The sequence below is a fragment of the Thalassophryne amazonica genome, chromosome 3, assembly GCF_902500255.1.
Source record: "Thalassophryne amazonica chromosome 3, fThaAma1.1, whole genome shotgun sequence".
NCBI lineage: Eukaryota > Metazoa > Chordata > Actinopteri > Batrachoidiformes > Batrachoididae > Thalassophryne > Thalassophryne amazonica.
The window spans coordinates 113,191,730-113,209,700 of record NC_047105.1 but is presented as its reverse complement, the minus strand read 5'-3'; the positions used below and the strand labels follow the sequence as shown (position 1 = coordinate 113,209,700).

Genomic DNA, 17,971 nt, shown 5'->3' with positions numbered 1-17,971 from the left:
GAGGGAACCAACCAATAAATAATGTTAAAAACAAATTTGATATTGGATGGATGAAGTGAGGGCAGCTATGAAAAGGTTGAAGAGTAGAAAGGCAGCTGGTCCAGATGACATGTCAGTGAAGGCATGAAAATGTCTTGGAGAGATGGCAGTAGAGTTTCTAACCCGATTGTTTAATAAAATGTGCAAAGCTGCAATAGCTACAGAGGCATAAAGTTGCATGAAGTTATGGGAAAGAGTAGTAGAAGCTAGGCTTAGAAAACAGGTGAAGATCTGTGAGCAGCAATATTTCATGCAGAGAAACAGCACTACAGATGCAATGTTTGGTCTGAGAACACTGATGGAGAAATATAGAGCAGGCCAGAAGGAGTTACGTCATATGTTAAGGTTCTGTACTTGGGTTTTGGCCAAACACACCAGCCACCCTACCCAGTGCGTTGCTATACAATGCTGGTGGAACCTCAATTTCCCTGAGGGGGTCTTCCCAATGGATCAATAAAGTTCTATCTAATCTAATCTCTAATCTAATCCTCACAAAATAGAGTTGTAGCAAATGGCAAATGTTTGTCTTTGAAACACCCGACAGATATGAAAATTCCATTGGCTAATTACAGCGCCCAACATTAACCCAAATGATGGATATAAATAATAACTGAAATTTTATACACATTACTACTTTAATATCTGAGATTTCTCCCCTAAAAGCCACCCAAAAATAACAGAAATTTATGTTTGCGCTAGTTAAAGAATTATTTTATTTACCTGTAACTCAGCTTCAGCCAATTTACCTTAGTGGTTAGCACTGTTGCCTCACAGCAAGAAGGTTGTGGGTTCAATTCCCATGGCCTTTCTGTGTGGAGTTTGCATGTTCTCCCCGTGTTTGCGTGGGTTTCCTCCCACATCCAAAGACATGCGGGTTAAGTGGACTGGAATCTTTAGATTGTCCGTAGGTGTGTGTGTGTGTGGGTGTGTATGCGTTTGTTTGTCTATTTGTGGCCCTGTGACAGACTGGTGTCCTGTCCTGGGTGTACCCCGCCTTGCGCTCTATGACTGCTGGGATAGGCTCCAGCCCCCCGCAATCCTTAATTGGACTAAGCGGTAGAAGATGAATGAATGAATGAATGAATGGTCTCAATTTACAATTCTTATCATTAGCAGTAGTATGATTAGTGCATCCCTCTGATAAACTCCAGCTTATGCCATTTAGCAGTGTGTAAAATAATAATTTTTAAAAGCCTGACAATTTATCTGACCATTCTGAGTACAATTTTAAAGTGAAAATAGATCTCATGTTTGTTAAGACTGAAATTATTGTTATATAACTTAGCAAGCATCATAGCAATGAGGCTAACAAACGTGTTACACCCAAACGTGTTAGCCCTTCATTCATGACATGGATACTGTAATCATACAGAAAGAACACAGTTGCATACCTTTATTCCTTACCTGTTTCTCTTTTTTTCCGAAATTGGGCACCTGATGGCTCTGAGCATTTTCTGCCCCCACCACCTCGCCTCACTCACGTACAGAAGTCGAGGCTAAAACCACTTCACCTGGGTGATCACATAAGCCTAATCGATTTTGTATCACCCATCCTTATTAGCCATTTCACACAATTCAGAAAAATGTGAAGGAATTATAGGTCTGTATTTATAATGTTATGAATGAGATGTGTGTTATTTGGAAGAACGTGGATGTGTAAACCAACTTTAGCCCACTACCCCCCACCCCCTTCCATGAGAGAAACTTTCCCTTTCTCACACTGCTTCTGTGTACAGTCTTTCTCAGCAAGCAAGGGCACCTGTGCAGCTGCAGGGGGTGCCAATTTGCCAATTCCACACACAGTGACAAGAAAACCGCTTTGCAGTGCAGATGATTTTTTTGTTTTTGTAAGTGCTCATTTGCAGTGCAGATGATTTTTTTGTTTTTGTAAGTGCTCATGTCCGTGGTGCCGCGGCTGCCGTCCCCCCACAAATACTACCCCCGGCGGCTGCCCGGTTCGCCCGAACTAAAAACTGCTACTGGTCAGATCATACAGAAATGGCACATGGCCAAAATGTCACAGCTGACATTTCCTCACAATGCAACTGATACTCCTCATCTGACCTCAGAATGCTGAGAATAAGAGCTGCTAAAAATACCCCCCCCCCCCCCCCCCCCCACACACACACACACACACACACACCACACACACACACTGGTGGAACCCAGGTGGAAAAACCTTGTTTATTTAATTTCACGTTTCTCTCAACATCATTGTTAATCCTATTCTTAGTAATAATAGTCTCAAAATTGTCAATGTTATTCTTGATAATAATGACATAATAATTGAACCTCGCGTTGACGCCAGTACGTCACACGGTCACGTGACGGTGCGCAGCTACTTGGTTGGGCTTATAACCCGGAAGTGACTTACTGCCAGTAGAGACGCGAGGGATATGCTTGGGGAAAGTTTGCTGCAGGAGCCGTCCACCAGAACCGTCACTGCCGGAAAGGAGGTTAGAATCATTTAGAAAGACGGAATTGGCCAGATGTTGATGGCGAGCTAGGATATGTCTGCTTAAAGGCAACAAAAGCCTGGAGCCTGATCTCGGCCCAGGGATCACCTGCTGAACCACACTTTCTCTGGTTGGGGAGGAGGCTTTACAGCTGCCCTTAAGTTCCTCCGTGACTCACTGCTCATGGCAGCTCCACTTCATAAGCTGTCACAAATTCCCCTATTCGCACTGGACACTTTTCCCATTCGGCAGTTAACTGCTGTCCTGCAGACTGTGACAGAAAGTCACATGGACTCTTGCTGGGGTTTAAAGTGAAACTGCAAAGCTGCATTCATAAAAATGTGAATCATTTATATGAATGGTCATATGAATTCAATTTAATGTATTATACGTATGTTTTGTCTGTCATATCTTTTAATACATGGTACCAATTAAATTTAACAACTTGTGTTCTGTCTCACTCTGCTCCTAGAGTTGAACCTAACTTCTAAAATCTATCCCAGAAAAAAAATCTAAATTACCAATAGTTACTAATTAGTACATTTGTACTATTGTACTTTATTAAGTGTAACATCCTGGTTACATTAGTGTCATAAAGTTGTATGCAATACAACAGTCATGCTACATACAAATAAATCTCCAGTCATCTAAACCAAACTGAGCTATAAAATTATTCACAAAATTTATGAAACTGCATAAAAATTTAAATTGCATACCTAGAGTTTATTGAGATATCTTCAGTTACACTATATGTGAAAATACATCATTTTACTGTAGTTTCGGTTAGTGTACCTTGATAGAGAGAGTGGCGACACGACGAGTCGAAAAAAAACAAAACAAAAAAAAAAACAAAAATGGTCACGTGACTCTTGGTGCCATCTTGGGTTTAAAATAGTGGTCGCTGTTAATCTATCTGCATGTAAATCCAGCTTTTTTTTATTTATTCGCTGAAAATGTCGGGTTGTTGTGCAATTGGATGCACATATAGACACAACAAGGGCTTCAAGATCTACAGATTTCCTTCAGATCTGAACAGAAGAAAAATTTAGGGAAAATAAAGTCAGCTGTGTGGGATGGAAGCTGACTTCATCGTCAACGCTTTGAGAGGCAAATTTATTGTTCAGTCACATGTACAGTAAAACTCACCTAAACCGTTATTGTATAAACCGGATATTCGCAGTCACCGGACAAGAAAAAAAGTCTTAAAGTTTTTGTATTGTTTTTCATGCAATAAACACTGTATATAATGGATTTTGTATAACGGATTTTTCACTCACACTGGATAAAATGTCCTGTCCGATCGCAATGTATTTCCATTAAAAACCCAGAGCAGTCTGGACGTGCACAGTAACAGAGGTACAAATTAAGGTTCAGCGCTCTGACACTCGCAGATTTGAGGAAAGTGGAGCCGGAGCCATTTCTGTGAATAAACCGTTTATTTTTTTCAAACCGTGTTCAGACTGAGACCTGCAGCCTGACGTGCATCTGTTAAATCAGACACAAACGGCTGTGATTTGACACTTTTCTGCCTTCAATCCTTCGTCTACCATCATATCATAACAGTTTTTTCAGTGCGCGCTGATTAAAAATGGATCAGAAAATTCTGAACGCTATAGCACGAAGTGGATAAAAGAGGAAAACATACAGCTTGCCTTTGATTTGGAGGTGATGACTAGAAAGAAAAGCTTGTTGAGGGTCAAATTAGTCCAGAACAAAGCACAATCCAGAGATGGAGGATTTTAAACTGTCACGCACGTCATTGCATGACACTGAGTTACAGTTGTGCAGCTGCATAAATCAGACTTTAAATTAATTAAATAAATCATCAGAAATTGTAAATTTATGTAAATTTGATAGGTTAACTATTTTTATATTTATTTTGATAGCACCTGTACCTGGATGTGTTGCAGTATGTGGTTAAATGATTTTAAAAAACATGTTGAAAACATTAAAGGTTCATTCAGTAGTTCAGCGCAGTTGGAACCAAAATGGCGCCATGTTCTGAGTTTACAACTTGACGCCACTCTCTCAATTAAGGCACACTAGTTTCGATTACTCCCTCCTCCCTGAAATTCCAGCCTACCCCTTGCTTCAGGACTGACCACCCTGGCATGCAAAAAACCTAAAACAAACCAAACAAAAAAAACCAAAACACATTGGGGGGAGATAATGCTGCACAAAATGTACAGCAGCACGGCACCTTTTTCATTAATATTTTCACATTTTCTGCCAGTAAGTACTGTCCTGGCTTATCAAAAAAGCAGACAGCTAATCGTGTTAAATCAACTTACAGTATAAATGGGTAAAAACTTTATTGCAACAAAGTCTCAAGTCTGTACAGTTGATGATTAGTAGGATGAGCAGGCATGTCTGTTGAATGTTAATTCTGTACAGTTAGGGTCATCTGACAAACAGGGTATTACATCACCTTTTGAACTTCACACCCCATGCAATGAAGCAAACTTTGATGTTTGCTTTGCGGTTTTAAAACCACGTCATGCTGTGGCACCACATAAAAAAAGGTGCATTTAAGGTACACCCAGGATGCCTCTTTTCACCTGAAATTGACAAAGCTCTGCCTCACTCACCCAACCATGCCGCACAATCCAAATTTCTAGAAATTTTCAAACATTTTATTTTAATCCCAAAGTCAAAATAACTTCTCAAATTTCTTACAATTTAAAACAAACAAAGCCATACATGAGTCACTCAAGGGCACAGGCTAGCAGTGAGCAAATGAGTGCCAATGACTCTATGGCTATTTAGGAGGTTTTGTCATCTGAAACTCTCAGTAGAAAATTTGCAATATTTTCAAAAGTACAAGTCTTTTTTTTCTTTTTTTTAAAATACCACACATTCATTGTTAATAACTACAATGACTATTTATATCACACTTTTCCAAGAATTGAAGCACTAATCTATGGCAATTAAAAAAAAACAAAAAACAAATTCAAGCGCTGGTAGTACAGAAAAAGGTGCAACATATACTCCAGTAAAACATATCTTCCTCTTCAAGAAGCATTTTCTAACAGGTGTGATGTTTACTCTGGAAAATACAGTAAGTTATTGTGAAGTTCACTGTACGCAACTGTAACTGAATAATCACTTCATCTGGACATACCCAAGAGCTGCAGCTGCTACTAAAGTCTGAATATGCAGCGTTTAATGACGATGGAGAAAGAAACCAACAATGTTCTCATTAAAGGCAGTGACGTGGACACTGTCACTGCCTGGCGTTATGAGCGATAAATCAAGATCATTATGAATGAGGACCACTGTTGGGCTGTGCACGTGCCACTCAGCAATGACTATGTGCAACTATGAAGCTCAGTCAGTGACAATGATGCATGACTGGATGTTCAGTTGCTTTGTGTGACGTAATCCAGTAAAAATACCTTAATGGGTATCATTGGGCCAATTTTGCTCGTGCTGGGCCACAGATACATCAACACAGGCACCAAGTCACAATGCATCATCTTAAAATATTACCACCCCCACAACCAACTGGAAAAAATAAAATAAAATAAAATTCTGTATCAACCTGAGAAAACTTCCGGCATAGAAGCTGAGACCAGTCAAACATGAGCATGTTTCTGTGATAAACAAATACTGACTCAAATATCAATTTTTTTTTCACTGATTGAATAATTCACACATTTCAGCTTTAAAGTGCTTGTGAGTCAAGATCCATCGACAAACATTATAAGAAAGTCATTAATTCAAAACTAAGAACTGAACAATCAACTATTTCTTTGCAACTGAGTGGGCGTGGCCTGATCACACATGACTGACAGCGACATCTCCCTGGCAACACAAGAAGCAACCCAAGCACGTTTTGCATGCTCAACTGTTTATAGACTGATGCACTACTGACCTGTGGAAAAACGTGACATCATACTTTTCCAACAACGCCCATCAAACCAAAAAGAAGGAGCATGAAGTAAACATGTTTTTGAAGTAAATTAAGCAGTATTTGCACGACTTTTACTGACAATATATTCCTGCAAGAAGTCAACATTCCCAGTAACATTCCCATTTCTTCCTGTCTGCTATCCCCTTCATTTTGTCCCATTTTCCGTCTTCAACAACAGAACACTTCTTGTGCTTTCTTGGAATCACTATAAGTAACATCACTGTGACTCCTGCTTTCAACTGAATCTTCTCAGGCTGCTCACCAAGACTGAATGGAAATATCTTTCTGACGCAGAGCACTGACATCATTAGCAGACTGAGATTCCATTTTTCTCAAACACGCAACAATTTATAACTTCCTCTACTACATCACCATGGCTTGGAAAACACCTAAAATGTTAACAAATAAAAGGCACAAAACCCACAAGCTAACTGTATTTCCTGTATGGACATCAGAACAGATCACACAGACACTAACCCTTAATGCTTCACCTTCCACATGGCACAAAGTGACGCACAGCGCATCACAAGTGTTATTGTTAGTTTCTGCCAGAAGCAGTTGTCCTTTTTGAAGCCCAGCGCATAGCACATGTACACTTGCACTTCTTTGGGTGTGATAGTTTAGGAAAAATTAAAATTAAAATCTCATCAAAATGCTGCGTATTTCTTTCTTTCTTTTTTTATAAAGGTGCACCAAATTATTTTTCTACCACCAGATGTCACACTAGCTCAGATTTTTCAGGGCCAAAACAAAGCTTCCCTTGTTGGGGTTTTGCTTCATTCTCTATAAATAGTTGCTGGCTACTATATTAACATTTAAAATGCCATTTACAGCGCGTCCGGAAAGTATTCACAGTGCTTTTTTGCATTTTGTTATGTCACAACCTTATTGTAAAATGAAATTATTTTTTTTTTTAAATCAAAATTCTACACTCAATACCCCATGATGACAACGTGAAAAATTTTTTGAGAGTTTCGCAAATTTCTTAAAAATAAAAAAAAGAAGTCACACGCACATAAGTGTTCACAGCTGTTGCCATGAAGCTCAAAATTGAGCTCAGGTGCTCAGGTTGGACACCGCCTGGTGTAACTTCGGGTGATTTGACATAATTTGGAAAGGCACACACCTGTCTACATATCTGGGCCCACATGTGACAGTAAACAACCCAAGCATGAAGTCAAAGGAATTGGCTGTAGACTCCTGAGGCAGGATTGTCTCAAGGCACAAATCTGTGGAAGAGTACGGAAACATTTCTGCTGCTTTGAAGGTCCCAATAAGCACAGTGGCCTCCATCATCCATAAATGGAAGTTCTGATCCACCAGGACTCTTCTTAGACCTGGCTGCCCGTCTAACCTGAGCGATCGGGGGAGAAGGGCCTTAGTCAGAGAGGTGAATAAGAACCGAATAGTCACTCTGTCAGAGCTCCAACTTTGTGGAGGAGAACCTTCCAGAAGGACAACCATCTCTGCAGCAATCCACCAATCAGGCTTGTATGGTAGAGTGGTCAGACAAAAACCACTCCTTATGCCCCTTTCACACTGGGGCCAACGTAGAGTTGCGTAATGCGGCGTACTGACTACGCCAAGTTTAAGCAGTTCTACACCCAGTTTTAGCTCCCCTATGCAGCAGTATGCTGAGGGGTACGCAAGAAATTAAACACGTTTAATTTTTAATTGTATCGGGTCTGATATCAACATCATTTGCTTCTATCAGAGGGACGGGGCAGATCCACTTACCAATCCAAGCCCTCACCACGTTGTGAAATGAATACATCATGTGATGAGACTTTTTGCTTCTGAATCTCCATGGTGGTGAATATAAAAAAATCATAAGAATTGAACCCGCCATCAAGATAGAGAAAGTCATTAATTTAAAACTAAGAACTGAACACTAAGCCTCTAATTTTTTACTGAATGTATTTCTCTATGTGTATCAGCCCTGCAACAGATTTCCCAAGTGCTTAAAAAAGCACTTGGGAAATTTTTAAGAAAACATAAAATTTCATAGGAGGGGAAATTAATTTTGTCCTCAGCAGTACATGGGCATTATATGAAAATAAAGTACCTTAAAAGGGGAATTTCTTAAGGTGTGGTAAAATTGAGAAAAATACCCTTAGGGTTCTAAGGGTTAAATTACATGTCAAAAACAAATAAACAGAAAAACAGCACTTATAGTTAAACTAAGAAATATATAATAAACAAAAGAAAATAAATGTTTTCAGATTTTCTTTGAAAGATTCAACTGAAGCGGACTTTCTAATATGAACAGCCAAACTGTTCCATAGTGTAGGAGCACAGTAGGCAAAGGCAAACCTGCTGACTTCTTAACCTCAGGAACATGGAGTAAGATCACATCCTGTATGGTGTCACATGGTTTGCGGCATATGCAGGAAGCAGGATTAGCTCCAGTAAAGTAAGGCTTATTTCAAATAAAATTCCACTCCTGCCATCATAAATTGGGTAGAAACAGCAAGAGTAAACATCTTACAGTGTAATGCACTACAGTTTAAGGAAAGGACAGATGGACCAATGTTGAAAACCTACAGGAGGTCTTTTTCTTTTTTTTTTTTTTAAAAACTGAACTGGATGCTACTTAAGTGAGGACTTTTTCCAGTAATGTCAGCTTTGGAGTATAAATCTTTTCTTCACTTAAAGGACAAGTTCACTTTTTTGTACATCTTTAAGATGAGGTTATGGGTAAAGGATGATTGTAGATGTCAACTATAACTGAAGCACAGGTCAAGTATCGGTACATTTTACTTTTGGTGCAGTTATAGTTGATTAGGCAAGTGCACCAACAAGAAAGGTACATTAGTGCCTTCTTGAAAAAAAAAAAAAAAGATTGGGAACACAAAACCACAGGCCCCAGAAAGAAATCAACTCAGATTTGTATTTATTATTTCTAAAATGTTGAGCTCAGCCTGTCTGCCTCTATACACTCAGGCTATTTTTAGCCTCCATGGTTTGGCAGAGGAACAGAAAGCAGCAGTGCTTGGATGTGCACAGAGAACCCTGAAATGGATTCCTGTTGGACTGGGTACTACGCCTGTGCAGTCCCTTGAAAAAATATTTAACACATACTACATGTTACACAATTAGGGTCACACCATAATATATTACCTCAGAATTCTTGGAAGCAAAAACAAAACCTCTGAAAAGTTAAAAAGTACAAAGTGCAACATGTTGCTGCATGTTTGTGCAAAAACAGAGCAGAGAGCAGATTGAAAGCCTGTCTGTGCATGCCCGACTCAATGTGATAGCATTTTACCTTGTGCAGGTTTCCCCTGGAGTCTCCTAAGAAGGCAATGGTATGTCCCACCCTCACGCTAACGGCCACAGCAGTGAGACGGGCGGATGGGCTGTCCAATATGGTCTCTGCATCCACAGCTATTTTGCTGGCCATAGGGCTGGGGGTGTGGTCAGAACCACAGGGGTAAGCGTCCAAAGTGTTCTAATGAGAAGAGAGACCAGGAAAACTGAATGGTGACTTTGTTTCCATGTTGAGAAGCACATACAGCATATCTGTTTGCCGATATTATCAGTCCATATGAGCCTTTCACCAACATATCGGTATCAGCGTTATTTCTGCTAATACCAAAACTTTTATTTTACTGAATAAACAACTGGGGGGGGGGGGGGGGGGGGGCAGTCTGGCAATTGGAAATGGTGTCATTACATAGTTTGTCCAGCAGAGAGCACGCTGATATTGTTACAATGCTGTCAAACATGGCTGGGACCCCCATGACCTCTTGGTCACATTAGCTGCAAGAGACAGAGGTAAAGCAACCAGTATCAATAACAGTGGCCGTTTTACAGCGACAAAAAACAAGTGTTTGCTATGCTGCCAGCTTGGCTGCGCTAAAATAGAGAAGAAAATTTTATGCAAATGCTCAGTGACACGACACAGTGACTACCAATCAGAGTGAATGCAATGTGATGGCAATGTGACATACGTAGGTTGGTTGTTGGTTATGTTTACATCCATCCATCCATCCATCCATTTTGTTCCGCTTTATCCGGAGTTGGGTCGCGGGGGCAGCAGCTCAAGCAAAGCCGCCCAGACCTCCCGATCCACACACACCTGCCCCAGCTCCTCCGGGGGAACCCCAAGGCATTCCCAAGCCAGCTGAGAGATGTAGTCCCTCCAGTGTGTCCTGGGTCTTCCCCGGGGCCTCCTTCCAGTGGGACGTGCCCGGAACACCTCTCCAGCGAGGCGTCCAGGGGGCATCTGGAAACTTACTCCTTTCGACGTGGAGGAGCAGCGGCTCGACTCCGAGCTCCTCCCGAGTGACCGAGCTCCTCACCCTATCTCTAAGGGAGCGCCCAGCCACCCTGCAGAGGAAACTCATCTCGGCCGCTTGTACTCGCAATTTCGTTCATGAGCCAAATCTCATGACCATAGGTGAGGATCGGAACGTAGATCGATCGGTAAATCGAGAGCTTTGCCCCCCTACTCAGCTCTCTCTTCACCACGACGGTCCGATACAGCGACCGCATCACTGCAGATGCTGCACCAAACCGTCTATCGATCTCAAGCTCCATCCGTCCCTCACTCGTGAACAAGACCCCGAGATACTTAAACTCCTCCACTTGAGGCAAGGACACTCCACCGACCTGAAGAGGTCACAGCACCTTTTTCCGGTCGAGAACCATGGCCTCGGATTTGGAGGTGCTGATTTTCATCCCGGAAGCTTCACACTTGGCTGCAAACCGCCCCCGGTGCACGCTGAAGGTCCTGATTTGACGAAGCCAACAGAAACACATCGTCCGCAAACAGCAGAGACGAGATTCTGTGGTTCCCAAACCAGACCCCCTCTACACCCTGGCTGCGCCTAAAAATTCTGTCCATAAAAATAATGAACAGAACCGGTGACAAAGGGCAGCCCTGGCGGAGGCCAACGTGCACTGGAAACAGGTTTGACTTACTACCGGTAATGCGAACCAAGCTCCTGCTGTGGTTGTACAGGGACCGGATAGCCCTTAACAAAGGACCCCGAACCCCGTACTCCCGGAGCACTCCCCACAGGGTGCCCCGAGGGACACGGTCGAACGTCTTCTCCAGATCCACAAAACACATGTGGACTGGTTGGGCAAACTCCCATGAACCCTCGAGCACCCAATGCTGGTCCAGTGTGCCGCGACCAGGACGAAAACCACACTGCTCCTCCTGAATCCGAGGTTCGACCATCGGTCGAATTCTCCTCTCCAGTACTCTGGAATAGACCTTACCGGGGAGGCTGAGGAGTGTGATCCCCTTATAGTTGGAACACACCCTCCGGTCCCCCTTCTTAAACAGAGGGACCACCACCCCGGTCTGCCAATCCAGAGGCACTGTCCCCGATCGCCACGCAATGTTGCAGAGGTGTGTCAGCCAAGACAGCCCCACAACATCCAGAGACTTAAGGTACTCAGGGCGGATTTCATCCACCCCAGGAGCCTTGCCACCGAAGAGCTTTCTAACCACCTCGGTGACTTCGGCCTGGGTAATGGATGAGTCTGCCTCTGAGTCCCCAGTCTCTGCTTCCTCTTCGGAAGACGTGACGATGGGATTGAGAAGATCCTTGAAGTACTCCTTCCACCGCCCGACAACATCCCCAGTCAGGGTCAAATGCTTCCGCCTCCTGAGGCATCGGACAGTTTGCCAGAATCTCTTCGAGGCCGACCGATAGTCCTCCTCCATAGCCTCCCCGAACTCCTCCCAGACCCGAGTTTTTGCCTCTGCGACCACACGGGCTGCGGCACGCTTGGCCTGCCGGTACCTGTCAGCTGCCTCTGGGTTCCCACCTACCAACAAAGATAAGTAGGACTCCTTCTTCAGCTTGACGGCATCCCTTACTTCCGGTGTCCACCACTGGGTTCGGGGATTGCCGCCGCGACAGGCACCAGAGACCTTGCGACCACAGCTACCAGCAGCCGCATCGACAATGGAGGTGGAGAACATGGTCCACTCGGACTCCATGTCTCCAACCTCCCCCAGGATCTGGGAGAAGCTCTCCTGGAGGTGGGAGTTGAAGACCTCGCTGACAGAGGGTTCTGCCAGTCGTTCCCAGCAGACCCTCACGATACGTTTGGGCCTGCCAGGTCTGACCGGCTTCCTACCCTCCCAGCGGATCCAACTCACCACCAGGTGGTGATCAGTCGACAGCTCTGCCCCTCTCTTCACTTGAGTGTCCGAGACATGTGGCCGAAGGTCAGATGATACGACTACAAAGTCGATCATCGACCTCTGGCTGAGGGTGTCCTAGTGCCACGTGCACTTATGGACACCCTTGTGCTCGAACATGGTGTTCGTGATGGACAAATGGTGACTAGCACAGAAGTCCAACAACTGAACACCACTCGGGTTCAGATGGGGAGGCCGTGCTTCCCAATCACCCCCCTCCGTACATTGCTGCAATCATCTTTCCCTCAATCCTGACTAGTCTTCCAGTTCCTGCTGCTGAAAATCATCCCCACAGCATGATGCTGCCACCACCGTGCTTCACTGTAGGAATGGTGCCTGGTTTCCTCCAAACATGATGCATGGCATTTATGCCAAAGAGTTCAATCTTTGTCTCATCAGACCAGAGAATTTTGTTTCTCATGGTCTGAGAGTCCTTCAGGGGCCTTTTGGCAAACTCCAGGTGGGTTCCCATGTGCCTATTAGTAAGGAGTGGCTTCTGTCTGGCCAGTCTACCATACAGACCTGATTGGTGGATTGCTGCCGAGATGGTTGTGCTTCTGGAAGTTTCTCTCTCCACAGAGGAATGCTGGAGCTCTGACAGAGTGACCATCATTTTAAAAGTGACAAAGTAACAAAGTTTTTTATTCGGCACACAAAATATTCAAATATTTCTCCCCCGATCACTCAGTTTAGACAGGTGGCCAGCTCTAGGAAGAGTCCTGGTGGATCCAAACTTCTTCCATTTATGGACGATGGAGGCCACCGTGCTCATTGGCAGCAGAAATGTTTCTGTACCCATCCCCAGAATTGTGCCTTGAGAGTATCCTGTCTCGGAGGTCTACAGACATGCACTGTCAACTGTGGGACCTTATATGTAGACAGGTTTGTGGCTTTCCAAATCATGTCTAATCAACTGAATTTACCCCAGGTGGACTCCAATTAAGCTGTAGAAACATCTCAAGGATGATCAGTGGAAACGGGATGCACCTGAGCTCAATTTTGAGCTTCATGGCAAAGGCTGTGAATACTTATGTACACGTGATTTCTTAGTTTTTAATTTTTTATAATAAATTTGCAAAAATCTAAAAAAAAAAAAAAAAAAAAAAAAAATCTTGTCACATTGTCATTATGGGGTATTGTGTACAGAATTTTGAGAAAAAGAAATGCATTTCATCCATTTTGGAATAAGGCTGTAACATTAAAAAAATGTGGAAAAAGTTGAGTGCTGTGAATACTTGCCCGATGCACTCCATATAATTTTGACTCTATGTGGATTAGAGAAGATCTAAAATAAATACAAACTTGCGTACCCAATTCTTGTTTTTTTTTTTGTTTGTTTTTTAGTCATTCATGATGTATGCTGTACAATCATTCGGCTCTGGCAAATAATCAGTTCAAAGACATCATTAAAAGCACAAAACTACCATGACATACATGCCCATGATGATTGTATGTAAATGTCCAACCACAACTGTGCATGGACATTAATATTATGGTCTTAATGATTCAGATCATATTCTGAAATAAGATGAATAACACACTACCACATAAACAGCATCACTGAATTACCTTAGCCTGAAAAATGCCTTAATTAGATTATGTGAAGTATTGTGATTTTAGTGTGATTATTAAAGTGTGTTGTTAACATGTGAACACCTGAATCAGACTATAACTTATTACTGGAGTTTTAAAAACGTTTTTCAAAACATAAGGCATAGGGACACAATGTGGCTGCAAGTCCTTAATCAGATGATGCTCTGTGACATGTAAACAGGAGCATGGATGGAATATTCTTTAATTTAAAAAAGAAACTCATATAAACATAGTTTAAATATGGTTTTATACAGATTAAAGTCAATAATCAGATTATTGGTGTCCATGCAAACATAGTCAGTGTTGAAGATTGAATAATTATGAGCAAGGTTTACCAGTACATCATAGTAACAGCTAATATCAACGTACTTCACATTTTGCAAAACTATCATAAGGCAAGTCTACAGTCTTGCTAAAGTCCTGAAACCAGATGATAACAAATATAAGCTTTCAGTAGCATATCAAAACACTACAACCACAAATCTGAAAAACCTGGGATGACATGGAAAATGCAAACAAGTTTCTAACAGGAAAAGACAAGAATACAGACTGAACTTTGTTTTTATTCAAAAGGCTACATTTTGAGAGTATCACCCAAATCCAAAATCTTAAAACAGAATTTGCACAAAAAAATGGATTAATAATGTCTTTTCAACCATACTGAATTCAAAGTCAGAATCAGCCAATCAGTTTCCTGCCTGACCTACTTTATTTTTCTTTCTCTTCCCAGACTTCATTATTCTAGACCACTACAATTCTATTTCCCTCGGTCTCTTATTCTCTCACCTCCTTCAGAGCCCTGTGGCTCTGTGGCTGCCATTCATGACTTTATACGTCCTTGTCAGGTCTTGTTAAAGGTAACAAACAGCCCCACCCTACAAAGTGCAGCTAATGCCACTGATCAAACCCTGCCTGACCAGTAATTACATTAAATTACATGGCCTGCACTGTGTTTCCCCTCCAGCCAATCCACTGTACACGGCAATGCAGGTTGGCGGATCCATGCATGAAGAATTGAGGATGGACGTGGATAAACTAGACAAGAACCAGGGCTGGACAAAAAGGCTTGCCCAATTGCCCGGGGCAAGGAAAGTCAGCTACCTATTTTATAACCACTGCCCAATCTAGAGCCTGTGGTTTCCCACGGACAACACGTAATGACACCTCGACTAAGAACCTTACTAGGATTTGCAGTTGAACTGGAGTGATTTTATCCTCATGTGTGTAAGATGTCTCAATTTAGGGTTATGTTTACGGAGATCCAAAGGTAATCTGGGCAGTTACAGCAACACTTTTCATCAGTGGCTAAAGAATTCAAGGTGGCAAAATTCAGAATGTTCAGAGAATGTCCAGCAATGACGTCATCACTGAAGCAGGTCTCACAACAAGATCAGGATGTTAAGTGGGCGGCGAATCAAGAAGTGACAAGTGGAAAGTATACAGACGTTAAAAGGACATCACAGGGAACCCCTGCATGGGCAAGCAAGGACTCGAAATACCCACTTCTAACAATGGGAAAAAGCACACTCAAGGCAGAGGAGAGAAATGATATAAGCTGAGGTTCAGCACCTGGAGGAAGAAGGGCAAAAGTTCAGAGCCATGGAACTAAATTCCCAAGGAACCTGGATGAAGTGGGACCTGCCTACATCTAAGCTCACATGGCCTCTTGAGGATTTCTTCCATACTCTGATCATTGTATGACACACTTCCAACACCATCAAATTTGTACAGATCGGAATGGAAAGGAGGATGCCCTGTGCAAATTATGTGGCAAGAGAGGCACAACGGCACACATTCTAGCTGGGCCTAAGATTGCACTTAGCCAGGAGAGATACAGATGGCATCATGATCAGGCCCTTGAAGCACTGACTGACACTGCGGAGCAGGACAGACTGAAAACAAGCCAGACCCATGGGAAGCCAGTTCTATCTATTCAATTCATCAGGGAGTGGGAGAAGACCAGGACGAGCCTCTTGCAAACAGCTAAATTGTGGGAGCGTGGACATGGGAAGAAAACTCCGCTTTCCCCAGGTTGTTCAAACTTCCCTGAGACCTGATATCATCGTATTGTCTGAGGAGGAGAAGATTAACATCCTGATTGGAGGGCACATAGGAAGCTGTACGTGAAGAGGCCTCAGAGATGAAGAACCTTAAGTACCTCAACATAGTCCAAAAATATAGGGATAAAGCGTGGCAAGCCTGGCTATTCCCAGTAGAATTTGGCTGCAAGGGTTTTCCAGCCCAGTCTGTCTGGAAGACTCTGACACTTCTGGAAATAGTAGGGAAGGTGAGGAAGGAGGCTCATAGGCTGGGGAAGGCAGCAGAAAGAGCCTCTTGCTGGCTCTGGAATAAGCAGGAGGAGTTGTGTTTCAGGGTTGCAATATCTAATTAAGTTTGGACATCTCCTGCTGCAAAGCTGTAGTCCCAAGAAGGTGACTGAAGGGTGTGACATCAAGAAGCTTCTCAAAGTATTTAATTGTTGTGAATACAAACATTAAGAAGCAGCTGAAATTAAAGGTGTTTTTTTTTTTTTCTTGATGCATGGCAGACCTGTTAAAGTGACAAGCACATACAACAAACTGACTTTATGCTTTCTGCTCTGTGCAAGTGTAATATCTCGGAAACTACTAGTATTGGATCTGAACCCTGTATCAGCAGATACTCTATATTAAATGAATCTAATCAGGACTGGGTTCAAAAAAAGAAATCCCTCATTGAGACATCCCTAATTATTATTATATTATTACCAGTGTTGCCACAGTTACTTTGATAAAGTAATCCAATTACTGATTACTGATTACTTCTTGAAAAAGTAACTTAGTTACTTTACTGATTACTCAATTGTAAAAGTAACTAAGTTAGATTACTAGTTACTTTTTTAGTTACTTTCCCCAGCTGTCGACAACAACCCACTACCACCTCAACATGACAATGATACCTGTTTTGCCAAAACTCACTTTATAGTCACCCTTTCTTGACTTCAATAAAAATAAATACTTGTTTTATAAAAAGTAAAATAAAGACCTCTTTCTTGACCTCATATTTAACTGTTGACAGCACTGTAACAGTAAAACTTGCAATTTCTAACCTACATTGTTTATAAATGTAACTATTAAATTCTTTCTAACATTTTTCTAACATTTAAATTCTCTCTAAACATTTTACTTGTCGAAATTATTATTATTTTAAGTAGTATTGATAGTTGTAGTAAAAAAAGGGCTTCAAAACCGGACCTTTAATCTAGGGGTATTATGGGGGGGCACATCCCAGCCCCACGCCCCCATTCCATCTGAATTCGCCCCTGCTTTGGCGTTTGACCACAAAGAATGGATAACATTTATTTATGCAGAAAACATGACCAGATTTACAGGTAAGAACCTTTTACTGCGTTTTCACATCATGTGGTCCTCAGAACGAGAGTTTAGGTGCATTTGAGTGGAAAATAGTGTTAGTTGTTGACGCGTCGGAGGATCAGCTGTTTTTAGCATCAGAAACGGAGCGGCTCAGCTCAAAATTCTAAATAAAGGAGGGGGGAAAAAAGCATAAAAATGTCTTTGTAAAGCTCAGTGCTGTTGTCACCGCACTTTAAGAGGTGAGGACGAGTCGTAGCTGCTGCAAAAAACTGCGGCTGAAAAGCTCACAGCTCGCTTAAAGTGGGCAGTTCAGTCGAACCCCGACCTCCTGCCCACAGACCAAGTTTAATGCTGCTGTCGACCCACAATGCAAAAATAATAGTAACGCACAGTGACTTGGAGAAGTAACTTTAATCTGACTACTGATTTGGAAAGATTAACGCGTTGGATTACT

The 17,971-nt window shown here is 42.3% G+C and overlaps 1 protein-coding gene across 1 annotated transcript in view; it reads right to left on the bottom strand.

Annotated features, from left to right (window-relative positions):
* The window catches only part of plxnb1b (plexin b1b), a 366,021-nt gene that overhangs the window by 160,002 nt on the left and 188,048 nt on the right, over positions 1–17,971 (bottom strand). Inside the window, 1 exon segment of the mRNA XM_034167329.1 lies at positions 9,677–9,859. Within this exon segment, the coding sequence (XP_034023220.1) occupies positions 9,677–9,859 (183 nt within the window).